The sequence below is a fragment of the Cercospora beticola genome, chromosome 4, assembly GCF_033473495.1.
Source record: "Cercospora beticola chromosome 4, complete sequence".
Lineage (NCBI taxonomy): Eukaryota > Fungi > Ascomycota > Dothideomycetes > Mycosphaerellales > Mycosphaerellaceae > Cercospora > Cercospora beticola.
In genome coordinates, this window is record NC_088938.1 from 2,136,916 (window position 1) to 2,162,302 (window position 25,387).

Genomic DNA, 25,387 nt, shown 5'->3' on the forward strand with positions numbered 1-25,387 from the left:
AGCAGACTCGCCCCTTCAACACAGCAGTGCCGGCAGAATGATCGTGCCGCACATGGAAAGCAAAATTGGGTATCCCGAGAAACCAGTACCGCCCATTCGTCGAGGAAGCGCACGCCCGCGCTTCAACTCAAGACCGCAACGCCGCCTTTTTCAGAGGAGCATTATTCCGTGCTCCTATTTTCCAGTCCTCAAGACGCCGCGCTCGCTATTCCCACCCATTTTCTCTACGCGTTGCGTGAGGATCATCAGGTCATAAAATTCGTATCGTGCTCTCGTGTTACAACAAAGAAAAGGTTATAGTTTCGGTCTCGCTAGTAGCAGTAGCGTGGCCAAGGGATGAATGGTCTCGCCACCGCTGTCATCGCTGCAGACCGAATGTTGGTTTGCCCAGCAGGGAAGCTGGGTCGGTGAAGATCTTGAGGAAGGAAGACTTCTTAGAAGGTTGTCGGCGATGTTGAATCTTGGCATACTGCACCATCGGGCCAACAATGTCAGCTTCTTCCACAACCGGGAATTTGGAAGGCTGCGTGGGATCTTGGAGTGATGGCATCTTCTGTAGCGCTTGCGTCTCGGCCAGCGGTTGCACAACGGGGTTCTCGCCGCTTGCTCGAGCTTGCGCGTTTGCCATTTCATAGTTTGCGCGCCAAGTGGCATCAATCTCTGCCCACTTCTCTTCGGTGAGCTTGTAAATTTGCGAGGTTATCCCGTGGTTGTCGCTGACGCGCGCAGCCTGTCGCATGAACTCGACACGAGCTGACTCCCAGTCGTCCCGCAATTGCCGGCAGTTCTGTGCGTCACAAACTTCAGGTAGGTAAGGTTCAGGGTAAATGTGAAAGTTTGCATGCCCCAGCTTGATCGCCCAGCGGTCTGTCTCCTCGGCGATTGCTAGGTGAGGGATCTCTGAAGCCGGTTGCAGGACGTGACTGGATCGCTTGTTGATCGATGCTGCCGACCCTTTTGTTGACAAAGGCGGGGTCGGGAAGCCGCGTGTGATGGGTGTTGACACGGGCGTGTTGGCCATGGATGGAACCACACTCGGGGAAGCCACCGATGGAGATGTCAGAGGTGATCGCAAGGCCTCCTGGGAGTCACTGAAGTAATTCGTCATCATTGGTGGCAGAAGCGGTGTCGTCGCGAGCTCCTGTCGCTCGCATGCATCATCTTCGGGTTCAGGGATGCTGATATCGACCGGCCTGGAGGTGATTGACGACAACGCCCTGGACCGCTGTGGAGTAGCTGGTTGATCGTGAAACGATGGGCGCATTGCTGGTGTCTGTGGAGTGCTCGCAATGCGCATCTCGCGCGCATTCGGTGCAGTGAAGGATCTTGTAGATGGAAGTCGCAAAGAAGAAGAGCGAGAGGCTGGCGCACTCCGGAGGTTGACAGTCGAGACCGAGCCATTGGACTTGTGTCCACCAAAGCGTTTCGAAAAGTGGTGACTGAGGCGCGAGGTGAAGCTATCGGTCATGTTCTCGTTCGATTTGCGGCGCTTTGCTTCTCTCTCGCCGCCCGGTAGATAACCGCCATCGAAGTAGTCGTCGCCGGGAATCCACTCTAATTCCGCGATCGATGCCGATCCATGAGGAGAACTTTCGCGTTCTCGGTGGTAACAGAAGGGAGTGTCGCAAATGCACAGTGAATCGCGTCTTGATTCAACAAAATCCCATTGTTGATCGTCGCGCTCGGCGGGTTCTTCCACGAGATCGTGCAGTGTTGTTTTCTGCGGGTTGGCCGGGGAATCCGGATTGGTAACGAGTGATGATGTTGAGCTGGGGTAGCGATTGTGGCCGCGCGAGGAAAAGGTTGGAGTCGGAGGGAAAGAGTATTCCGACTCTCCAGAAGAGTCGCGCGAATGAGTGGGCGAGGGCAAGAAGGGCCCCATGGCGTCCTCGGACAGTTGCGAAGTGTTGAGCCTGGGAAACGAAAGACTGCGTGTGCGGCTCATGTTGTACTTCGACGTCGCGTCACTGGGACCTATAACGCGCAGACACGAGGCATAGTGGTTGTTGATGGCTATCCGGTGCTGCGGTGGTAGGTTGGTTTCAAACTGATCCCGAAAGGTTCGCTGCTGCGCTGGCCACGACTCGACGCTTAGGATGTTGCTCGGTCCAGATTGGTCAGGTCCTCGTCTTGGGCGCGATGCCAACACTGTGCTTCTGTGCCTGGTCGCGGCGGTCAGCCAGACACGAATGGATGCGAGGCACGTCAGATGTCGAACGAAGAAGTGTAGTGAGGAAGAAAACCAGAGATGTGCACCGGCGCGGACAAAAACACGAGCTGATTGGGGAATGGAAGCGGGAAGATTTTGGTTTTGAGCTAGCCCGGCGAGGTGGGAGATGGTCCGACGCACACCTAGCGCGGCAAGCATAGCGTACCGAGCGGTGGCTCCTTCGTCACGCCCGATGCCCGGCAAGCCCACCACCACGCCCAGCAGGCGAGTGTTGAAGAGTGACGCATCCATTCTGCGACCTGCGGGAACTGCAGGTACAGGAGCACTTTTGCTCCCACATCAAACACGCCGCAGCAATCCAAATTGTCCAGGCCTTGCAGCAGCAGCAGACAGCAGACGGCAGCCATGGGTGCAACTAGCGCAGGACTTCCTGGACAGGCCGTCCAGCAGCCGACGTTCCTCTTCCTGATTTGATCCGATGAGAAAAGAGACCTGCTTCTCGACCGTTCACAGCTCCACAGCACGAGATTATTCCGTGGGGAGGGACACATCATCGCCTGCACAGCCTGCACCGAGCACCACCAGGGTCCCAAGCAGCAGCCATCGTGGCAGGCAGGCAGCGCTTGTCGTCACGCCGCTGTTGTAGCAGTCCAGCAGTCCACGTTTTGATCGTCACAGCCTAGTTAGTTCTACCGCGCCGGCGTCAACACAAGTCTGGTCGATCGTTGACAACCTGTCATTCGGCACCTTCACACCTGCTACACCTGTTGTGCCACGCTGTAAACCGTCCACCTGACAGCTTTTTGCTGGCACGGCTGGCCAGAATCGGGTCGTGGGGAATTTTGAAGCTCGTTTACATGTAGGGAAAAGCTGCGGTGAACCTGGGCCAGCAGCTGAATGCCTGTCACTCGCACAATGCGTGTAACCACTCTGCATATCGGCTGGGATTGCACGGCAGCTGAGCGGAAGGAAGTCGCCAGCCGTGTGCCACTGTGCCAGCCGCTCGTCTTTTTGAGATCAGCCACAACCTTTCTCGCAGCACACAGATGCTGTAGCAAGATCATTGTGCATTGCTGGCACAAAGTGGTGATCCAACACGATATTGATTGCAGATGTCCATCTCGTGATCTTCACGCATGTCAGCCGCAATGTCCTCAACATCAACTGTCCCGACCTCGTCCGTTGAGTGGTGGACAGACACGACAGCGCTTGGCCAAAGCAAGGCATGCGATGCCTGCGGTCGAAAAAGGTCTTGCAAGCGAGGAAAAAGTTCGCTGCGGGGCATTTCGATTTCAGACTTTTTTCCCACCGGGCCACTGGAGCCTCTTCCTTCGACTCTCGAATGAGCGTTGCTCTCGTCATCAAGATTTATTGACAAAATGCGATCTATTTCGAAAACTCTGCTCTGAGTCGCTGGCTTCGCACTTCCGACAAAAAAGCTGGAAGCGTTGTCGTTCTAGCGCAGTTGCGCTGGCAAGTCATGTCACTGCGTCAGCATAAGCCTGCATGCAGGACGCGTGCGGTCCGCCCTCCCACTCGTCAGCTATTCTGCATCCAAACGGTGATGGTCAACAAAAGGCGTTGCTTGGATGTTTTGAGTGTTGCGTTCGCGCAGGTACAATGATAGGGCTGCATAGAGCGTGACAACGAACAGCGATACTGCCTGCTCTCGCTCAACGCTGCCAAGTTGCATTTGCAAACAAGCCTGGCCCTGGCTCCAGGGAACCGGTACTGCTCAGGAACAAACGTCGGCGATGATCACAAACGGTAGCAACTGCCGTCAGACCGCCTTGCACGTGAGTTCGGGTGTCGTGCTCGCTGTCACCGTCGCTCGACTTCACGTAGTCATTCGAATCGTCGATGGTCACCATGCTTTTGTAAAATGCGTTCGCGCTTCACGACTGCTGCTATAAGATCGCCGAATTCATCGAGCTGCCGCGATCGTGGTGTGCGCCGCGCCCGTCGTGCCAGCGACGCGCACCACCAAAACCTGGTTGCAAGCGGAACACAGCTTCTGGCAACGCTGCCGGCCGGCGCTGTGACCGCATCGCCAGTGAGCCGACAGAGTTCCGGGCTTCGTCACTCTGGTAGCGATACGGGCCATGACACATGGCACTTTTCTATGTTTGTCGACGCTTGGAAGCCGATGCGCAAACGTGACTGGCCAAGCACGTGTTGAGCGAGCCGCATCCGAGTCCGCCAGTGAGGTTACGCGACGGATTCCCTAGCAATCCACTACTCATCAACGAAATCCCCATCAAAATTTGGCGAACTTCAGTCGAACGGATCCGATTCGATTGATCGCGAGAAGGTCCTCGGCATTTCACATGCTTCACGATGCCCAATACTTCCGCCAACGGGCCTTCTGCTCTTCCGTTCCTCTGAAGGTAAAGTCGACTTTGGTGATGTCGTCAAAGCCTTCCTCGACCTTTGGTTCGCGGTAGCGACCTTGAAAGCCGGAAAACGCCATCGCCGGCAGAATTGTTCGATTCTCCGGGTTCACCTATGGATCGGTCAGCATGTCACGTTGTAGCAGATGCAGATTGACGCACAAGGCCGTCAGACAGTGAACGCAGGGTGTCGTTGTGCTCGCAGAGCTTCGCTGGTGCTGTGAAGTGAACTAGGCGAATCGGCACTTGTAGCCTCTTCGCAAGCTGTATCCAGACTGCTCTCGTCTCGATGTCTGCGTTCGTGTTATCCACCACGACAGCTTTCTTGTCCTCGAGATGCTGTGTTGCCACTTTCACGCACTTGTCACGCGTTTTGAGAATGTCCTGATTGACACGTTGATACCCCAGCGTCTCCATGTGTTGCCAGTAGAATGTGGACTTGCCTGCCCCTGGCGAGCCACAGAACAGCACAAGTTCCACATCATTCTTCTTGGTGAATACAATGGGGCTCAGATCTGTTTGCGAGTCCAATCTCGGTTCGAGGTAGGCCGCTGGATCAAAGGATCTCACGAATGGTTTTGGTGCCTCACCTAGGAAATACTCCTCCGGAGTCTGGAACGGTATGCCTATGTTTGCCGCCCAGTCTCGATCCGAGCACGAATGATCCTTGCGTACTTTTGCAGCTTTGTCCCCTTCACGACCTGCAGCGTCCCCAACGAAAATGCAATTTGCAAGGTCGATTTCAGCGGCATCGTTGAGTCCGTAGTCATGCAGCAGCTGATCCCACATGCCTGTGCGCGGTTTTCTGTAGTTGTCCTTTTGTGTTGCCGCGTAGATCGTTATCGGGAGCTCGAGCACATTCATGACCGCTGTCACTTTTGCTTTGAAGTTGCTCAGACTCTTCATGTCACCTGCTTTCTTGGGCTCGGGCTTCAGGACAATTCGGCTCTGGTTGCTAATGATGACCACAGCATAGCCGTCCGCGTTGAGCTCCTTCAGCTTGCCCGGTACTGTTGAGTGCCACCACTGCCAGTCATCTGGACCTTTCGAGAATTGCAATCCCGACTTCGTGACTATCAGTGTGCTGTCCAGGTCAAACGCTGCGACCTTTACTGGTTTGGGTCTTGTAATGGTGGTAGCGCCTTCATACCGCCCAACAAGTAAGCTGCCGTTGACATCGTGAAACTTGATCTTCTCTGGTTCTTTCTGCGATGCGGGCTTGAAGAAGTTCGAGATTGCTTTGCTCGTAGTCCCAGTCACTACTTTCCGCTTACTTGGTGGAGGTGAGATGTCCCGGTCTACTGTGGCGCTGCGCTTGAGCGAAGCCATTCGAGCGGTGACGTGAGCGCGGGCAGGACAGAAGCTCCCGACAAGACGTGTGATCCTTGTTCTGGATGCAATGCACATGAGTTCGCGGCGGAGAGGATCGCGATTGACGCGTGTGAAAGAGCGGCTCGAAGTTGACGCGTGCGCACCTGCCAGCACTTCGTCGGGAGCCTAATGTCGGTCTTGCCTCCGGACTGAAGCCTTCACATGCAAGAACAACCCGCGCAATCGAGCAGCACGAGCAGCGGACTTGATGCAAGTCCAGCACCGCCAGCAGCGTGATACACGCATGTAAGATGCGGCACCTTCGACCGCGAATTCGCTTTCCGACAAGCAAGAGCTCAACCTCCCTGGAGCTTCACCAGAGCACCCCAGCCTGGACACTCCATCTCCTACCTAACCACATTGATCCCACAAAGGCAACATTCATGAGAACAGCATATCCATTCCCAATGAAGAAATTTCTGACAGACAATGAAATGAAACCACCAAACGCAGGGACAGTCACATCACACATACACTTTCAACCTGATCACGGAGCATGCCACCCATATCCTTGCCCTAGGCGGTCTGCACGTCAAACTTCACCAACACATCGCAAGAGCAGCGGGTGTTCAAGGTCAGCTCCATGAGCAGGCCAACGAACAAGGCAAGGTAAGCTGCAGAAAGCCAACGTTAATCCATCGAGAGCCGCATGAGAAGTGCTTCGATACGAAGAGCAAGAGATGATGCGTGTATCGTTCAGTCATCGATGGGAAGTGAGGGTGGAACGCATGATTACGTTGAAGTAGATTCTGTATTCTCCCATTCAAGAGCGGCGGTGTTTCGAACTCATCACCGACTCAACTGCCGTAAACTAATGTTACAAATTCACACGGACGACAATCGTCCTTCTATCCGACGATAGTCTCTGCCCAACTCCTGTCGCGCCACGCTATGCAACAAGTTCAGGCCATGAAGTAAACTGAAACCGCGCTGCCATTGGATCGACAGTCCCTACTGCTTCCGCTCTTCCTCTTGCCCTCGAAGCAATCAATTGCCGCATATGCAGCTCCAAGTCTAGGGGCCATCGCTTCCAGTGCTGGTACTATCTCTTCACAGCACGGGAGAAACGATCCCATCGACCCATCGACAATGGCCCGATTCGCCATTCTGCTAGATTCCACCAATATAAGTCAGAGAAAAAGCCGTGGCTCCGATGCTGCAGTTTGGTGTAGAGTGCTTTTGGACAGACGACATCTTGCAGATAATGCACGTAATTCTCCTAGAGCTTGGCCTTCACACCAGCAGGACCGTTAGCAGTGGCTGATGCTTCCTTGTTGAGCTCGACTTTGCCATTGCCCTGACCCTCGCCGAAGAAGATGACTTGTACAGTCAAGTCATCGCGATATCTCCGGCTGTAGGGCGAAGGCAAGGTGAGAAGCGCCGAGAGCGTGTCCTGGTCTTTGCCGCCAAGCGCGTTACGCACGAGATGTGTCGCTGCATTCTTATCCTCAACCACGAATCTCTGCTCGCCCGATGGGATGCCCCATTGCTGTTGGCGCACAGGAGCACGCTGACCTGACCCGTCGCCTTGATCGTGGTGCTCGATGGGTAGTGAGCTTTTCTGGCTGCTGAACCACGACTGTAGCCATCCATTGCTTGAACCCTTCGCAGTGGCTGAAGCTTGCGTCTCAAGCCATTGTCCAACGAGGCCAACGACCTCCTCGTTCGTGAGCATCTCCCACAAGCCGTCTGTGGCCATGACTACGAAATCGCCGTTTGCAGGCTCGATCTTCGTCCTCGTGATAACAGGTTCGGCAGTCACATATGGCGGCGTCTTCAAGTGCTTGCTAGGCGAACGACCGAAGAACTGTCTCTTCATCTTCTCCTGTGTCTCGGCTGACCATTTGTATACTGCGTCTCCAAATGCTCTGCTTGGCTCCAGACCACCAAGGATACGTCCGTTCATGGTCACATATGGCTCACCAGGATGTTCTGCTCTGAGGCGAGCATCTTCCGAAGGTGTGCCTCCAGTCTGATCGATGGAGAGTGCTGTGGCTGTCCATTTCCCGCTGCCTCCCCGTCTACCCAGCACCGCCCTCGAATCGCCTGTGCATGCCACGCGCAGCTCTTTCGACTTTGAATCGTAAAACGAGAGAAGAGCGCACGACCCTGATAGGGCAGGCGCAAGAATTTCAGCTGCGACGACCTTGGACTGCGCCTTCAGCACTTTCTGCACAGATTCGTGTGTGATCTCGTTATCAAGTTTGACAAAGCCCTTCTTGATAGCAGCATCGATGGCGTCCGCGGCAGGGAAGTTGATCTTCGGATCTTGCAGAGCAGACTTGTAAGTCGCATTCAGCTCGCGAGCAACGTATGAAACGAGTGTCTGTCGCAATTTCGCGGAAGTCGTCCAGCCTGAGTGACCGTCGAACACACCCCAAAACATCCAATCTGAGCTCGTCTTCCCATCCGGTGCCGCAGCTGTAGTATTGGGCACTTCTACGATCTTCTCAACATGATCATCCTCAATTGGGTCGTTACTGGGTATCTGCACCACATCATAGCGGACTACGCCCTCTCCTCGACCAACCAAGTAGCTTTCCTCGTTCGTCCGAAGCTTGGCTGTGGCCTGTTCTGGAGTGAGCATCTCCAACACCTTCCTCCCTGAGAAATCCGTCTCTTTGCTGATGGGCTGATCCGCAGGAATCTGAGCCGTGAAGAGTTGGCCCTGCTCCACAATCAATGCCTTCCTCACTGCCTCTGGCACTACTGAATCCTGAGCGAGTGCACCTGTTGCTAGATCTGCCGCTGTTGATTGCGCTGTTGCTGTAGATGATGTCGAATATGATCTCCCCTGGCTGCCACTCAGAGCACTAGACACTGGCGAGACATTTGCTGGCTGCGATAAGGACTGCGATCGCTGTTCGTACCCGTAGTATAGAGCGGCGGCGCCAATGCCCACCGCGGCAGGGATGGAGTATTTGCGCGAAAGGCGCATCGACGACTGCAGCGGCTGGGCCGTGCGTCCACTGGCTATTGATCGCAGCTGGTTGGCATTCTGGGGACTGATTCGGAGTTTCTTGAGAGCAGAGCGCGGCGTAGGACGGCGGAACGCACGCAGGTTCTGGATCACTGCTCTGCGCATCGCCACATGGGAAGAATGATGGCGGGAGTGGTGGTCGAGGCGTGAGAGGCGCGGTACAGAGAGCGACGACGAGATGATGCATGCGGCAACAAGCGTGAACTGTTTTGTGCATGTGACCCGTGCGCACTTGTGCTCGCTTGTGCTCAGCTTATGCACACTAGCGCGAGAGCCAAGCCCTTCCCACAAACCCAGACTTTTCGCAAAGAGCTCTGGTGCGTGAAACTTCGAAGACGACGTCGACGACCACATCACCCAACGAACCTCTCTCGATCCGCCCGTCGCATCTCCTCACCTCTCGCCATGTCTTCCAAGACCCAGACCAAGAAGCCCGCGGGCAAGAGCGGCCGCTCCGCCATCGAGGATGTCGTCGCGCGCGAATACACCATCCACCTCCACAAGAGAGTACGTTCAGTTTGATGAAGTCCACGGATGGCCGGGATCTCTGTACACTCTTTGTCGAAAGACGGGTGTACAGAGTGAAGGGCATTGGACGGAAGACTGAGACAAGAGCATACGTCTAACATACTTGAAAGGTCCACGGCGTCAGCTTCAAGAAGAGAGCTCCTCGTGCTATCAAGGAGATCCGCGCTTTCGCTGAGAAGGCTATGGTACGTACATTTCCGCTTCAATGGATATGTTGTCACTTTCAATCAAGAATTGCTCGCTAACACTCTCCTCCACAGGGTACCTCCGACGTCCGCCTCGACCCTCAGTTGAACAAGAAGGTCTGGGAGTCCGGCATCAAGGGCGTCCCTTTCCGCCTCCGTGTCCGCATCAGCCGTAAGCGTAACGACGAGGAGGGCGCCAAGGAGAAGCTCTACTCCTACGTCCAGGCCGTCAACGTCAAGAACCCCAAGGGTCTCCTGACCGCCGTCGTTGAGGACCAGCAATAGATCGCTCGGTAGGCTCCGATGGATGCAAGGACAATAAGGACATGATGAACAGTGGCTTCTCTTTTCTACATTCAGAGCAAGGCGTTACATTGGATGGATGAGGATACCCTCTGCTAGAACGGCCAGCCTGCTCAACACGAGCGGAAACGCAGTCGCGGTTAAGGGCAGAGTACATGGCACTCTAGCATTACGAGTGAAAAGTACGTCTCTATGACAATCAATTGAAAGAAAAGCCTGCCGTTCATCACATCGTGAATTGGTTTCATCCTCAATATTGATCTCGCGATGCCACTCGCCGCCAATTCGTGGGCCGACATGGCTCTTGATAGATACCTTCCACTCAACTGTACTCCATGGGCTCATCTCTGTGCTAAGTTGTGCTCGACAGCACATCTTGCACGACTGCATGACCACTTGTGCCAGGGACTGAGGCCTTCAGCACCGAGACGCGCATGCAGGCGTTTCGAACCCTCCACACGCGCATGACATATACCCACAGTCATGGGCTCGAGCTACACATACTCGTGTCCGATATTGGAAACTCGTTATACCAACCTCGTTTCATGCCTCTTCCATCCGAATTCCAAATTCTCCGAAACCATCACATCTGACTCGCATTTACCAAATGGCTGGAAATATCATTATATGTCGCAGCCAAAAACATATCGCACGCCAGTAACTTCAGAAGTTCTAAACAAGAATGATTTTGGAGCTTAATACTCTTATCACAATGCGTAGCCGGACTTCACACAATCGAACGCGCGGGAACCTTGCCATTTTTCTAACGACAGACATCTGTAACCACATTCGGTACGGAGAATAAAATGGAATGCGAAACGTCAATGTGTTGGAAGTAACTTTTTGAGAAGGCATCATTCAGCCCAGTCTTTCCTGTTTGGTATCATGTCAAGTATTAGGCGATGGCGAATATGTGTCGCGCGCGAGCTGTTGGAGCAGAACCACGAAATGCGACTACGAATCTCCGCGAGGGGCGTCTTTATCATCATGGTCCTGAAAGACCATTCACCAATGTCATGCAATCTAGCCCGACCCGTGAACGCCTCGCTGAGATGACCTAATACCCTCAAATGGCATGCTCTTCAGACATGTTGTCGTGGTTCGCCGTCTACTGTTCGATTTGGTCCTTGAAGCGAAGGACGGCATTATTCAGTAGCAATCCGTCAGCGCCTTTGGGGAGGCTCAATATGCTCGGTTGCCGAGTGCGTGCGCGATCATTGCTGTAGTCGGACATGAGGACCAGTCCGGCTTCCTTCACGCTAGATACCAGCGAAGGTACGAGATCAAGCAACCGTGATGTGCAGATCAAGCCCATGAAATTGTTCGACTGTGCAATGCGGACAGACTCTTTGATGCTCATATCCCGCCGGCCACAATTAGTGACTATGTTCGAGTTGAGCACAGCATCGCCGTTGATCTCAGGCGCCACGCCGAGCTCGTTGCAGAGAAGGACGGGATCTGTCCGAGTTAGCTATGATTTCTGCGAAGTGCCAGCTCATGGGTCAATACTCACAATTCGGCTGCTTCCAGTTCAACGCTATGCAAACGTCTGGGTTGTAGCTTGAGAAGACGAAGCTCCTCTGCGGGCTGTCGTTTAGCTCGCGCAAGTGCCGCGCATGATCAAACACGACCTTGAGCACGCCGTCAACGACCACGTTGATGTTTTGAGTAGGTCCAAGGCGCATCGCCTCTTCTTCGGCCCTCGTGGGGTAGCAGACGTGCATCTCCAAGTGCAGATCTGCTGGCAAGATCGCCAGGAGAGATTCCAGCGAGCATCGTGACTGAGCGATGATCTGCTGTGCTGCAGCAAGATTGTCGCGATCAATGCCGGCACTGACAAGATCCTTGATCACACCTTTCCCCAAACCAGCCTGGATTGCCTGATCTCGAAATTCTTGATACGTCAATCTGCTGACCAAGTCGTTGCGACTGCTCGGTAGCGACCAGTTATTGTAAAGCACAGGCACGCCATCAGCGGTCACCTGCACAAATAGCCGCAAAAAGTCACCAGACAAGCTGCTTCCAGTGATCAAATTGCTTGGATGATTCTCAACCTGGCTGGTGGCCTTCCAGTATGTTGCGAAATGGGTGATCTCAAGCGGAATCCCATGGAACGGTGTCACAACTTGGTAATGGAAGCTGACCCTGCCTATGGCCCGTAGTCGCGGGTCGAATAGTTCGAGATGCCAGTCCCCAGAGCTGCTTGCCTTGCCTGTGAAGACACGACTCGAAGCTGCTGCACGGGCAATGACCTTACTTCCAAAGGTGGGGAAAATGTCGAAATCAATGCTGAAGTTGTCAAGGTCCTCAATCTGGAACGAGAGATTCTTCATGTCATCCTGTATGGGCAATGGGAGATTGCGTGGGATGAGGTCCGACGATTTGGATGATATCGTCAGGCGTGCTGCTGGATATTTGCTGTCTCCATAGAACTCGATTGCTTCACCCTCTTTCTCGCCAAACGATAGCTGAATGAAAGTTTTTGTGGTATCCAAGAAATTGTGCCCGTATCGTCGCAGTGGGATGATCGGCGGTGGCAGCTCGAGAGAGGGAATGTTCTCAGCGTCGGGATGTGCTTGAGTGGGGGTTGCTGCGATGGTCAATGGCGGCGGCTCTCCTGGCACTGGCTGCAAGTCCATCGGGTCTCTCGCAGAAATGGCTCCGGAAGCAGCCCCAGCTTGCACGAGAAGTTGCATGCAATCCAGCTTTCCTTCCCAGGCGGCATAATACATTGCGTTGAGATCTTTCTCATCCAGCGCGGCAGGGTCAACGTGGAAGTCAAGCAATTGCCGCAGGCACTCCAAATGTCCTTCGCTCGCAGCGTGAAAGATTGGCGTCCATTGATACAACTTGTCGGGCTGATCCATATCCACGCCGTATTCTTTCAGCATCTGGAGGATCTGCGTATCACCGCCAAAGCGAGCCACCAGGTGCTGAGGATACAGCCCTTCCGCATCAGGGAGGATTTGAGGCCGGAAACGCAGGATCTGTTGAACAATCTGGGCCGATCCATACTGACAAGCCAAATTCAGCGGGATGTGGCTCGTGCTGCTGGTCTGATTGACGATGGCGCCAACTTGCAGCATTTCCTGGACAGATCCCAGTTGAGAATGCACAATCCCGTGTATAAGGGGCGTGAAATGGTCGAGATCTCTGGAGTCCACTGTATCAGGTGCGGCTGCGACCAAGACTCTGATCATATCGACCCGACCATGCATACATGCGTAGTGGAGGGGCAGACGTCCATACACATCCGGTGCTCGAATGTTGGCATTATTGGCAAGAGCTGCCTTTAGTACGTCTGCCTTTCCACAGACGGCAGCCTCGTGTATGCAATTGCGCTCGTTGATCGAATCTGCAAAATTAAAGTCCACCAGTCCTGTGGCATAGAGCACCTCCTGTGCAGCGGGTGCGGCATGATTGACAGTGGTCAAGAAGATCCGGCTTATGCGCTCAGCAGCCTCCGGACTGGCTGCTACGCGAGACGACCATTCACGGACGAGGCCCACATTGCCGGCGTTGATGGCCTGGAAAACCTGGTTGTCGACCTCCTCGTCTTGAGCTGATGGCTGTACTCGGTTTTCGAGCTCAACAGCCGGTGTGTATGCAATCTTCTCACCTTCTGCCCATGCTTGCAACTCGAGCAAGCCGGTGGTAGCTTGATCTGATAAGTCGCTGATCACATCTCGATTGAAACACGGTTGCACGTCGACAGCTCGAGAGAGATAGAGCTCTTTCGTTCGCGACTGTCATCACGTCAGTAAGTCAACAGGAGCAAACACGCTAGACATGAAGCACCTTTGAGGTTTTGTCCCACTGCCATAAGTTAGCTCAACCCAAGGCGTAGTGTACGAAAATAAACACCTTCTTCAGGATCTTGGAGAACGCTGTTTGGTTAACCTCGACGAATTGTTGTAGCTTGTCCAAGTCATTGCTGAACAGTCGGAAGCCTTCGTCTAATGTGACATAGGTCGAGGACAGCTTGGATGCTGGGGTAGCACGATGTTGTACGCCTCGCTTCTTGTCGAGCAGTGTTCGCAGTCGAAGTTTCAACTGGATTGTCGTCAGAAGATTCGGGTTTGATCAATCGCTGGGCTTGCCGACCTCGGCTTCTTTCTGCAGGTAGAAAGTGTTGACCTTCTCAAGCTCGCGTTCAAGTCTGAAGAAGAAAGTAGCCTTGTTCGCTTGTAGCGATGCCTGTGAATCCTGCAACGGCTCGCCATTGGGACCTTGGTGCAGAGCCGCGAGAACAGGCGTGGCGCTCAGCTTCTTGATGAGCTAGAACAAATATGAGCGATGTCCCTGTTCTTCTGTTCATCTGTCCTTCTCCTCCTACCTTCTTGAGCGCCTTGTAGTCCACGAAGCTGGCCGCATACTCGGGTATGTCAAGCTGTCGCTTCTGGATGTGCTTGCCGAACTTCCTGACATGGCCCGTCTATCAGCACGTGCGCTCTTGTCCATCTGCTGGTCCACCGTTGCCACCAAATGAGACGTACATGGTCGGAGAGGGAACGTGCGGTGTGGTCGCGGCGTGCGGTGCGGTTCAAGCAGGTGTCCGCAAGGCACGACGGCTACTTGAAGCTGGTGTTCTGGAGGAAGTTCGGGTGGTGGTCGGTCGACATGGCGAGGTGAGGCGCGTCTCTCAGATGACATTCATGATCGGCAGGTGTCTGCCTCGACGGCAAGTCAGAGGGCGTGTCGCGGCGGGTGTCGGACTGGCAGTGGTGGAAAAGAGCGGTAGTCATCACCAAAACGTCCTCATCAACCCAGCCCCACTACGCTATTGACTTTCACGCGCCCCTCGTGCGCACGGCGGCGACGTCAAAGCAACTTGCCGCCGTGCAGCGCGACCGACGTCAAATTTGACCAGGCGCCGTCAACAAACACACTCGACGAATGGATCGCCCACGTGCATGCACCATCTCGGGATCGTTCCGCTGCTACTGCGAGGTCCACCTGCAGCGTGCTGCACGATAGCGTGATTATTCCAGACACCACGACCACTCGACCTGCTCACCCATCGGGACAATGCTACATCACATGCAAGATCGTGCGAACCGAACTTTGGCCCATACTACCGTAGCAGTGCTACCTCTCCTTGTGCTCTAGGCCACTTCCCGGCACGAAACCTGAAGTCCTGGCCATGAAGATGTAGAGCCATTAGCAACCCTCGTGCGAAGCCCATACCTGCGGGAGCCAATTCATTCGGCGGTCATACATCTAGTCCACCTCTTCGCTGTAGAATACCATTCTCGCCCGTTCCCAAGTCTGGCATGACGAGCAGGCTCTCAGAGGCCGTACACTTGGGCCTTGACCAGGACTGTGCCTTTGTCCTTGACTCCAATACCAGGAAAGATGCACGCCATTGCCCTCTCCACACCTCCCTCGTCATATCCACGCAGTTCCTGCATTCGCGACTTTTCAAATTCCGTTCCGCTGCATAGCCAATAATATTGGTAGTCGGCAGTGGCAGCGTCCAGACGGCCTCGCAGCTTCAGTGAGTCCGCGAAAACGCCTGCCAACGACCGCAGTACCTTGTCGCGCTGTGGGCTTGAGATCTTCAGCTTGGTGTTCATATGCCTCAATTGCGGAATGATGGACATGAACAGGGACTCTGCGTGTTCTTTGGCACGTGGCTGGATTTCCTCCCTGTCGAAGTCGCTGTTGTCTTTCAGTCTGTCTGCACCAATTTGCAAGATCAGATGTTCGAGTGACAGCTCTGCAAGATATCAGCTTGGACCACGCACAACATAGACGCAGCTTACTATCTCCCGCTGAACGTTGCAGTCGATTTGCGATGGGCATGGCATCGCGCCATGAGGACAGGAAATTTCGAGGTGTTTGCCACGGAACTGGTTGGGACCAGATCCGATCATACAAAGAGGCACCAATCAGCCCGCAAAGGAGGTTTTCCGCGGTATTTTCTCCTTCGCCGAGAAATAGCATCGCATTGCTATTCCAAGACGTTTCGTCGGCTGAAAACATACGTCTGTACAAACGTTCCGTGTTCCCATCGGGGTCTGTCATCAAACTAGGAGGAGTTTCTAGCAGGTCACAACCTATGACGATGGTCGACGCTATTCCACGTATAGCGGATACGGTCGCAGTCACTCGCTGTTTCAGGTCATCAACCAAACGAAGGTTGGCAGGATACCTGAGCCCAGCGTCGAGGTCAATTGTTGTTAAGACCGGATCCGGAACCAACTGCTGTGGTGCTTTGGGGCCTTCCGCCAATTTAGGTCGGAACGTGGCAGCTCCCCTGCCGCTATCGTCTTCGGAGCCCGGCACAGCAGCACCAATACCTTGCACAACTAGCTGGCACACGGGCTTGGGGGCACCATTCGATGTGTCTCGGTCGACAAAAGTTTGTGTCTCACTTGGCATACTTCTCCCATAGCTTGACATCTCCGGAAGGCTCTCTTGGCTATTGATCGCCAATCCGTTATCTCCAGACTGTGGTCCACTCTCGGCATGGGCGTGTGCTGTGGTAGAACTCCGTTCGTCGAGCGCGCGGACCCCATCTGCCTTGTGGTGCGTCCCACGGCTCGTGGAACCATGCTGCTCTTCAGTAGCATGCTCTGCTTGCTTGTCGAAGACGTCGCTTTCCTTCGATACCCATTGTTCCGTGACTTGGAGACTAGTATCTGCGCTTTGCTTCCCTGCAGAGCAAAGGTCATCGAGTCTTGTGTCATTGACACGGGACTGCTCATCCTTGTCACCTACGCGTTTCTTGCTTCCTCGGCTCACCTCACTCTCGAGTGTCTCTTCTGCGTTGCGTTTTAGTCCTAGGATTGGGACTGTTCGGTTTTTGTCCTTGTGTAGTGAAGATGCCGATGATTTGTTGGCTGCATCAGCAGACAGATCGACGACTTCGGTGCTCTTGACTTTCGCAGCACTGTCACGCTCATCCGAGGAAGTGTTGCCACTTTGAGAATTGGGGATCTCGCGCGAGACGTCGTAGCTCACCTTTGAGCTCGCTGCGAGGCCAGTGGTCTGGAAATGTGGTTAGGGATTGACGTCGGGGTTGCTGTTTCCACGACTCACCCCTCTCCTTCGAATTTTTGTCGGTTGCATCTTCTGGCCTCCGTTGGGACGCGACTTGATGTTCACGTTTCCAGCAGGAGATACGATGTGGGGGCTCCAGCTTGTAGCTCTACTGTTCGACAATTTACTTGGATTGATGGGCGACGGTCGTGACGATTCCCTGGATGCCTGCTGTCTAGTCCTCCGCTCCTCTGAATTCAGCTCCCGCGGCGAATGCGGCTCAGGCAGGGGATCACCAAAGTACAGCTTCTTCTGTGCAACACTCAGCACCTGCATTGGCTCCGTGAAGATCCTGAAGCCTCCGAATGCATTGTTAATCCACTGTCTGAGCTTTTTCGCATCGGGAGTGCAGATCTCCTGGCGTTGGGGCTTGATTTTCAAGTCGTGCTCCCTGATCAACGTGTCCAGACTGTCAAGCTGGGCCGCCAAATCTTCATAGCGTCCGTCCTCATTCTCGTGGCTGGCTTTGACGTCCAACAGAACAGTTCGGAAGGCGCGCTCGCGATGAGGATCTCGAGAGGTCATAGCGTTATTCTGTGCTGAGAGCCTGACCCAGTAGGCAAAGGCAGCGAATGGCCGAAGAAGCTGAACAAGGCGACCAGGAGCGGTGGTGGATTTGAGCGAAGCACGGCGTCGGATCCACTACACTTCTTCGAGAGACGTTGACCAGCAAAGGCAGGAACGACGCCCACTGCCACGCGCCCCTGTCAAGCACGCGCGCTCAGTTGCAGCCTACTCGAATCGATACCGCGTTAGTGACACCACTCCATTCAGCGCTTCACCGAGCGATTCCACCTCTCGTGCAACTTTCCCTGCTCCTCTGCACGCGCCACCACCGCGCGATCCTCACGCCTGTGCACCGAGTGGACCTGCAGCCTTGCTCGACGATGGCGGTAAGTTTGTTCCCAGAACAAAGATCCCCCGGGAACCCACAGTTGCCCTGCCATTGGAGCTAGCTGAGCACTGTGCACATACGGAGAAAGCTGTCAGAGCTGGCCGTGGTGCTTCACTTCACTGCCTATCCTTCGCACCTTCCCGATAGTCTTGGTTAACACTCTAACGCATTGTAGGGCGTGGTCTCAACCATCGCTCGAGGGGCCAAACAGCTTTTCATTGCCTGTGACTACGGCACTTCGAGCATGAGGGTAAGTGATCCTGATAAATCCTGGCCAGTGAAGCAGGTCCGGCGAAGTGGTATAACCAAAATTGTCGAGTTCCCATGTCTGATGTGTTTGCAGTTCGCTTATAGGTTCCATGATCCCGCCTCTACACACAGACCGAGTGTTGCCGACATCAGAGACGTTACATTCAACGGCGAGCCGGCATCCCCTCAACTCCTTGCCTTCAAGAACGGCAAGACGATTTTCGGCCATAACGTGGAAGAACTGCTGTTGGCACGAGACGATACTGGAATGCCAAAGCTTGCACAAGATGACGTTGTGTCTTTCCTCAAAGTCGGCATCTATCCCAATTTGGAGGCTGAAGCCCTTTCCAAGGAGATCGCCGGACAGCTCGAGCGCTTGCGAGACTTCTTTGACCTAGAGAAGGACACTGACGCGCACGTTATTAAGGTCCATGTCTTAGCCGCCCACCTGCGTGAAGCTTACAAGTACGTCCTGGATCAGATCGCCTGCGATCTGAAGAGTCAGCTTCGGCATGAGAACAGTGAAGAACTGGTGCGACTGTTTCTCAAGCGGCTCCATATTCTGATGCAACTAACTGGAGTTATAGGATGTAAGGGACGCGAACATCAAGTTCTTCTTCAGCGTTCCCGGTATGTGGACACCAGCAACCAATTGGTGTATCACTGAGGCTGCGGAACTGGCAGGTCTGAGCAATGTCACACTAATCTCTGAGCCCTACGCCGCTGCAGCATATTTCTTGGACGACATGATCATTCAGAATCGCAAAGTGTTCTCCAAGGGTGCTCGTATCCTCTTCATCGACGCAGGAGGCGGCACGTCCGACGTTGTCACTTTCGAACTTGTGGATGACTCCACCTCTGGGGCCACTACAAAGATGGTCGCTGTTGGCATGGCTGACGGCAGGCTTTGCGGATCAGAGTTCGTTACCTTGCACTTTCTCGAGTGGCTGAATCGCAAGATTGAGACCGACCATGAGGCTTTTCCCGGAGGCAAGGCCACGTTGCTAGCCGACATGGGATTGAGTGCTGCTGAGTTCAAAGACCGCGCCACCAAAGTGTTCACATGTCTGAAACACAAGTATCACACGCAGAACCATGAGCCGTACGTCGTTCATATCGATGGGAAGCGTGGCGCAAAGAGGAGGACGATCAGCGTGGACATTGAGTGGTAAGGATTATCATAGTCGTTAATTCCACACTGCACGATTGCTTGCTAACGTCCGCGCGTAGTGACCAGCCCGGATGCGATCACTTGACTTGCGATAAGATGGAAGAATTCTTCAAACCCGTTTTGAATCAGAACTTCGACATGATCCGCAAGTGCCTGGAAGAGGATGATTCGATCGAGGCAATCATTGCCATGGGAGGCTTTGCGAAGTCACAGCACTTCATGAGCCGCCTCAAGGCTGAGTTCGGCGGAGTCCAACGGCTTCGTGGAACCCGTGCTGATGTCAAGCCTGTCGATTTCGGCAAAATCCACATTCAAGATGGGAACGAGACGATGATTGGTTTCAACCACCCTGTCGCCCGAGGAGCATTGTTGCGGCATCACGAAATTGCACATCGAGATCTCCCTACACAAGACTGCTTCATGGTCACTGAGGAGGCGCCCTGGGACCCGGAACAGCATGGACCTCGAGACAATCACACTATCGTCAAGGGTGAGGCCAATCCGCACGAAGACTGGGTCAAAGGGCTTTCGAAGACCATCATGCCTGCTGGACGACGTGATGTTGAGAATGCTATTTGGCACGTGCGACACGTTCTTAAGAATCATACGCACCAAAATCTCCAGATCTACTGGGCAGCGCAGGCTGTCCCGGATGGGACACCAGTTTTCAGAAAGGAAGACGGTGAAGCGAAAGGTCAAACCGTTCCTGGCATCATGCCTTGCGGAACTCCTGTTTCTTACCCTTTGCCAAACATGCACGAGCTCGCGAAGCAGTATCAGAAGTCACTCAAGCTACAACATCCCCAATACATCCTACGACAGGCAGATGAGACCGATGACGACGACTATACCAAGGATACCGATTATGGAGCAATCAAGACCTGCAGCAAGCGGACTCCATCCCACGACCAATTCAGTGAGCCATCCAAGCGGAGAAAGACGGACCAGCTGCGACCGGCACCGGCTCAGAAGACCAGATGCTGTGGGAACTGTGGTCATGAGATGATGGTCACCTCTGTACGATCATGGGCGGATGATATCTGCGAGAATTGCGATGACGAGGCATTCTATGCCACCATGATCTGGGTTATTGTGCAGTACTCCGGAGCAGAGATACTGCTCACTATACAAATGGCGAAACCGGATCGCTTCGAGGATGTGGAGGATGGCCTACAAATTGGACCGGAGGACGTTATTGAGCTGTACCGAAAGTCCTTCATTGATAGCAACTTCAACCCGAATGCCCTGACCTAGATAGCTTCCGCTTCTGGCAGGTTTTGGTGGTGAAAGGCGCTGCTTGAAACTCTGGGCGATGGAGCGAGGGCGGGCTGAAGTGGGAAAAAGAGAAAGCAGAAGTAGAAAAGTTGGACTCGATAGTGGTAATGAAGCAAAGCAGGACTTGAACAAAAACTTTCGTTCCACCGGCTCTCTGAACAACAGAGAGTATCAGAGGCAAGCTGCTCAAAGCCCCGGGAAGAGCTAACACAGCAGATTCTCGGAGTCCCAGAAGGTCTGATCTTTTCAATCATGGGAAGTCACTGTCATTGTCATTCTCGATTTGCAGCTATGCCTGCCGCTATCGGTATATGGGACATAAGTCGAATGAGTTGTACAACTGGAGATGCCAGGAGCAGACTAGCCTGCGCTCGGACTAAGAACGAAAGGCATGATCATCTCGACCTCGAGGCTGAACGGCAGGACGATTGATTCTCTGCCCATTGTAGAGAAAATAGCAAGTCGCAGAAAGCTTGACAACGTGTTTAGGAGTATACATGTCGACGAGAATCGATAGATGCGCCAGGCCGTATTTACACACCATTACCTCAAGCATCCTAGCTATTGCACCGTAGTCAGCTAGTTAAGTGCACTCGTGCTATGCAACGTAGAGAAGTTCTCCGTCAATAGGTTCATGAGTGCAAAGCAGGGAGTCATGTGGAACTCATGGAAGAGCGAACACGATGGAAATTTTGATAAACACATATTGGTGTCTCCCAATTCCGTGTTAGACAAACCTGATCAGAGGCCAGCTGCCGAACATCATTGGAAGCGCAAACACAATCAGAATTTCGAGTGTACCTATTAGTCGCCCCCAGTTAATCTGATTGTTGAAACAAACCAGGGAACAGCTACTTGACATACCTGTAAGAAGGGATATGGAAAAACTTTGAAGATATCGGAGACAGCTGTATCTCGACTTTGGTCTCAGTTCGGATCGAAGTCGAAGGCGGAGCTCATGAATCGTCGATGTTGCTAGGTAATTTTGTTCTCGTTAAATATCTCAAAGGCAGCTAATTGAACATCCGACGCTGTTCAGGGGTGGTTAGTAGCGAAGAATGTCGCCGGACCAATGTTGATCCCCACCTGTCTGCGAAGCTCGATCTGTTTGCTACGTCAGGAAGACGGCATAGAAATACCGGACAGCTATCAATGCTACCATGTTGTGCGATGACTGCGGCGAGAAAGCCGCAAGAGCAGCCAAATGGAGTGTTTTGATCGTGGGTTTCGGCATCATACCGAGCCTTTGGGTCTTGCATGTCTCGAGCACTGTTGAGAAGGGTAGCGTGAAATCTCAGCTGGAGATTGCATCCTACGGAGGATCCCTTCAGATTCGAGCAGTGTCAATCTTGATAATGACGAACGTAGCAGAGTGGCACAACGCCGAAGAGAAGTCCAGCTACAGTCGTCTCACCCACCTCATACCGTAACCGGCTCGAACATGCCAGCACAGTCCCCCAATGTGGCTCAGACCTACCCAACAAGGCATATGTCATCTTGTCAAGGAGTTGAATTTGGGTAGTGCAACTCTATACAAACATGCCTACCCGCCGAGCCCTTCTGCTTCTTGGCAGTATACTGTACATTGCAGGAGGCAGTAAAGTATATTAATTCTCCCCAAACTTCCGAATATTGATGCTGAGCATAGCATACCTTGGCATCGCGTCTCCTGACGCGGCCGTCCAATCCCACCCTCGAGGGTTCTGGTGTCAGCTGGCTGATGATGAACGTGCCATTTCCGCGAAACTCTGTCTTTCGTTCGTCCGTCCGGTCATCATGATGCGAAAGTCGGATACTGTGCGAGTTGCAAACTCCGTTCTGTGATGCTTCGCTTTCGGAGCGGACGTGATTTGAGCTCGTGAAGTCCGAATGTTGATGGCTAGTCGGGAAAGGTTTGAACCGATGATGGTGTTGTGCATCGGACACCGAAGCAGGCACATGTCGCTCTCGGACTTTGCACGGCGTGTGCGAAAGCGACGACGACGAAGATTTGCGCAGGCATGGCGCAGACTCTTTCGCGCGTGCAGCCGTTCAGCATGGTGCTGTCTTGTGCATGAGAGCGGTCAACCCTCAAATTCCCTCCTGCTTGAACGGATCCGGCCCATCAGCATCCAATAACGAGATCTTTCTCCCATCTTCCATCTCCAAATCCCAATCCGTAGTCTCAAACTATTCCAAAGCAGTCAGCATCTTTCTCGTTCCTGTAGCATGCACACCGTCGAAAAGATCAATGAAGGAAAAGCCCACTCACCAACCCCATCCTCGTCCTCCTCACACTAACAAACCTCATCTTCCCCATCCCCTTCGTCCCCTTAACCCAAAACGAAATATCAATTCTCCCATGCAACTGATTCATCTCTCCCGCAATCCACGGAATCTTACTCGCAAAATAAACCTCGTCACCAAGTACTTCTCGGGCTTTGGAATTCGTGCGTAGAGCGTATAATGTGCTGTTTACAACGCTACTGCTTTGTTTCTGGTAGTTGAAGATTGCGAGACAGGAGCCGGTCATGATTACGGCGAAGAGTGGGAGGGTGCGGATCCATTTGGAGGATAAGAGGGAGGTTTGGAGGGGTGGGAGAGCGCGGTCGGAGCGCCGTTCGAGGAGAGGGCCGCTGCCGGGTTTGGGGGCTGCGATGTAGTTGCGGCGGGGCTGGATGGCTTTCCGGAATGGTCGGAGGGGTATGCGTAGTCGTGGAGGCATTGTGGATGGTGGTTGTGGTGATGAGTTGGATGGTGTGTCGGAGGTGAGAGATGCGCGCGCTCGGGAGTGCCAAGAGTGGAAAGTGATGATATCAGAACGCATTTGCATTGCTATGCAGGAAGCATCAGAATATTTCAATCACCGATCAGGATAGTATGAGACGAGGCAGATTGTGAGTGTACAATTATGTCGTTGTTCAGATCTGTTTATCACATACAAAAACCTCAAGCTCATGACGGCGAGGTATCAAAAGTCGCTCGGAACGCTACAAAATGCAATGCCAATATCGCTCCAACGCGCAAAGGCAGATGTCGTCCTCCTCTAGCTGACCAATTGTCAGTCGTAGGGATCATAGATCTCTATCATCTATCAATCATATCATCATGTTCAACACCCTCAAGCCACGTCGCATCAGCGTGCTGACGCAGACCGGTCAACCTGAACTGCATTATCCCAAAGTGTCGAGCCAGGATGTACAGGCGGTCAGGAGTACCGGTGAGGTGAGGCGCATCGGGGAAAGTTGTGGAGTGCAGCGTGCGCAAGACCTCTCCACTCTCGTCGGGGTTGCACATGGCTGCATTGTCACCCGATCATGTCGATCATTTCCTCTCCGTCGATGCAAACCACAGTCGTAGTGCTCTCGGGCTTCGAATCTCGTACCACAGCGTCGGCTACGGCCTGACGTTTTATCGTGTCCTGCACTTCGAGGAGATATTGCGGTGAAGCGGTACACCGCAGTCCTGGTCGGTAGAGGAGCGACGCGTAGTCATATCCTTCGTCGCAGAGGACAGGCGCTGATTTCCAATCGAGGTGCACTTCGTTGAAGACCTGCTGTCGGACGCGCCGTCGGTAGTAGGCGTGTCTTGCTTTGGCGGAGGGATCAGGTGTCGCGTCGGGCATTAACATGCCTTCATGAAAGCGACTTCGTGTTGACGATGTAGAGCTGGTCGACTGAATGGAATCGTCGGTACACGTCGATACATTTCTCGGTCGGGTTTGCTCTTGTCGATGCATCATCTGTTGAGGTAGTGGTGACTCAGAAAGGCCGAGACCGGAGTCGAGTCGCTTTGAAAGTTCTTCTATGCTTTGTGTCGACGGCACTGATATGGGGAATGCCATGGCTGGCGACCGTCGAGTCTGGAGGTGTTGAGGCTTGGTGTCGCAGTCTGGGGATGGCGCAACCATATAAAAAGAGAGTCATCCAAGCTAACGGCCGTCCTTCATATGACGGCCAAGCCGCGTGACTCTCCGATTCCGGGGTAGTCTTGAGTGGATCTTTGCATGTGACCGACGCTTCCACGAGCGGGAATCCGACGGCCGTTTGGTCCAGAAAACGCCAGGTATTGCGCCACCCAGACTCGTGACAGCGGAGTTTTCAGCCTTCACCCAATCATGTCGATGGCATCGACAGAACGACGAGGCTGTTGGCTGCTTTCGCAAAAGCTGTTCACGTCGCGCATCATGCGTTCGTACTGAGCAGCCTTCTTGGCCGCCATGTCGACGGCGGAAATGGTCATGTCGACTTCGTCGGCGTAGAAGACATCAAAGTCTTTCCAGGCTCGCGACTTGCGGGTCTTCTTCATGTCGTCGACGATGTTGGAGTAGATTTTGGGATGCGACATGCGCAGACATCGACTTTGTCGCACTTCCGGAGGCACCGGCATCATCATGGCCTCGATATGAGCGTCAGAAGTCTTGCATGGTGGCAATCGAGCGATCGACTCATTGCTCGAAGTGCTAGCAGTGCTGCAGCGGGAGGCTTGTGAGTTGTTGCTTCCTTGGCGGAAAACCCGGCGGTTTCTGCTGACGGGCGTCCGTGGTGCCTCAGTAGTGTCCAGATCCTGGGCAAAGGACTTGCGGGAGAAGCACGATATCCGCATGGTGGCCAATCGTTGAAACTGTCGAACGTGAAGACGTGGGTGGCAGCTGTGCAGCAGCGATATATTATTATCAGAGTCGTCCGACGCACTGTCCGAGCGTTTGTTGTGACGTTGGATTCATCCAATAGTCCCGCCTCGTCCAATCCGTCCGGCCAAGACTGCGCGCCGCAGCAAAGCAGATTGCGTTGCACGTGCACTGGGGTCCCGTCTCAGGCGAGCAAGGCTATGCCAGGCTATGTTTG

The 25,387-nt window shown here is 53.7% G+C and overlaps 10 protein-coding genes across 10 annotated transcripts; 2 read left to right on the forward strand and 8 right to left on the reverse strand.

Annotated features, from left to right (window-relative positions):
* Nucleotides 1-358: 358 nt before the first annotated feature.
* On the reverse strand, nucleotides 359-1,882 carry RHO25_006477 (uncharacterized protein; the record flags this gene model as incomplete). The annotated part of the gene is made up of 1 exon (XM_023597302.2): nucleotides 359-1,882. One exon carries the CDS (start codon nucleotides 1,880-1,882, stop codon nucleotides 359-361), a length of 1,524 nt encoding a protein of 507 aa, XP_023452557.2.
* Nucleotides 1,883-4,502: 2,620 nt separating this feature from the next.
* RHO25_006478 (uncharacterized protein) lies at nucleotides 4,503-5,967 on the reverse strand (the record flags this gene model as incomplete). The annotated part of the gene is made up of 2 exons (XM_023597303.2): nucleotides 4,503-4,673; nucleotides 4,723-5,967. 2 exons carry the CDS (start codon nucleotides 5,965-5,967, stop codon nucleotides 4,503-4,505), a joined length of 1,416 nt encoding a protein of 471 aa, XP_023452556.1.
* Nucleotides 5,968-7,150: 1,183 nt separating this feature from the next.
* On the reverse strand, nucleotides 7,151-9,016 carry RHO25_006479 (uncharacterized protein; the record flags this gene model as incomplete). Its single annotated transcript, XM_023597304.2, has 1 exon — nucleotides 7,151-9,016. The coding sequence occupies one exon, from the start codon at nucleotides 9,014-9,016 to the stop codon at nucleotides 7,151-7,153; it is 1,866 nt and encodes a 621-aa protein (XP_023452564.1).
* A 300-nt stretch (nucleotides 9,017-9,316) lies between these two features.
* RPL31 (60S ribosomal protein eL31) lies at nucleotides 9,317-9,909 on the forward strand (the record flags this gene model as incomplete). Its single annotated transcript, XM_023597305.2, has 3 exons — nucleotides 9,317-9,418; nucleotides 9,550-9,624; nucleotides 9,700-9,909. The coding sequence occupies 3 exons, from the start codon at nucleotides 9,317-9,319 to the stop codon at nucleotides 9,907-9,909; spliced, it is 387 nt and encodes a 128-aa protein (XP_023452563.1).
* A 1,126-nt stretch (nucleotides 9,910-11,035) lies between these two features.
* RHO25_006481 (uncharacterized protein) lies at nucleotides 11,036-14,672 on the reverse strand (the record flags this gene model as incomplete). The annotated part of the gene is made up of 6 exons (XM_023597306.2): nucleotides 11,036-11,385; nucleotides 11,441-13,673; nucleotides 13,792-13,980; nucleotides 14,032-14,205; nucleotides 14,264-14,348; nucleotides 14,503-14,672. The coding sequence occupies 6 exons, from the start codon at nucleotides 14,670-14,672 to the stop codon at nucleotides 11,036-11,038; spliced, it is 3,201 nt and encodes a 1,066-aa protein (XP_023452562.1).
* A 543-nt stretch (nucleotides 14,673-15,215) lies between these two features.
* On the reverse strand, nucleotides 15,216-17,496 carry RHO25_006482 (uncharacterized protein; the record flags this gene model as incomplete). The annotated part of the gene is made up of 3 exons (XM_023597307.2): nucleotides 15,216-15,646; nucleotides 15,915-16,920; nucleotides 16,972-17,496. 3 exons carry the CDS (start codon nucleotides 17,494-17,496, stop codon nucleotides 15,216-15,218), a joined length of 1,962 nt encoding a protein of 653 aa, XP_023452561.1.
* Nucleotides 17,497-17,858: 362 nt separating this feature from the next.
* Nucleotides 17,859-20,540, forward strand: RHO25_006483 (uncharacterized protein; the record flags this gene model as incomplete). Its single annotated transcript, XM_023597308.2, has 5 exons — nucleotides 17,859-17,864; nucleotides 18,042-18,116; nucleotides 18,210-18,647; nucleotides 18,703-19,283; nucleotides 19,346-20,540. 5 exons carry the CDS (start codon nucleotides 17,859-17,861, stop codon nucleotides 20,538-20,540), a joined length of 2,295 nt encoding a protein of 764 aa, XP_023452566.1.
* Nucleotides 20,541-22,631: 2,091 nt separating this feature from the next.
* RHO25_006484 (uncharacterized protein) lies at nucleotides 22,632-23,265 on the reverse strand (the record flags this gene model as incomplete). The annotated part of the gene is made up of 2 exons (XM_023597309.2): nucleotides 22,632-22,730; nucleotides 22,813-23,265. 2 exons carry the CDS (start codon nucleotides 23,263-23,265, stop codon nucleotides 22,632-22,634), a joined length of 552 nt encoding a protein of 183 aa, XP_023452565.1.
* Nucleotides 23,266-23,847: 582 nt separating this feature from the next.
* On the reverse strand, nucleotides 23,848-24,384 carry RHO25_006485 (uncharacterized protein; the record flags this gene model as incomplete). The annotated part of the gene is made up of 1 exon (XM_023597310.2): nucleotides 23,848-24,384. The coding sequence occupies one exon, from the start codon at nucleotides 24,382-24,384 to the stop codon at nucleotides 23,848-23,850; it is 537 nt and encodes a 178-aa protein (XP_023451731.2).
* Nucleotides 24,385-24,647: 263 nt separating this feature from the next.
* RHO25_006486 (uncharacterized protein) lies at nucleotides 24,648-25,145 on the reverse strand (the record flags this gene model as incomplete). Its single annotated transcript, XM_023597311.2, has 1 exon — nucleotides 24,648-25,145. One exon carries the CDS (start codon nucleotides 25,143-25,145, stop codon nucleotides 24,648-24,650), a length of 498 nt encoding a protein of 165 aa, XP_023452858.1.
* Nucleotides 25,146-25,387: the final 242 nt, after the last annotated feature.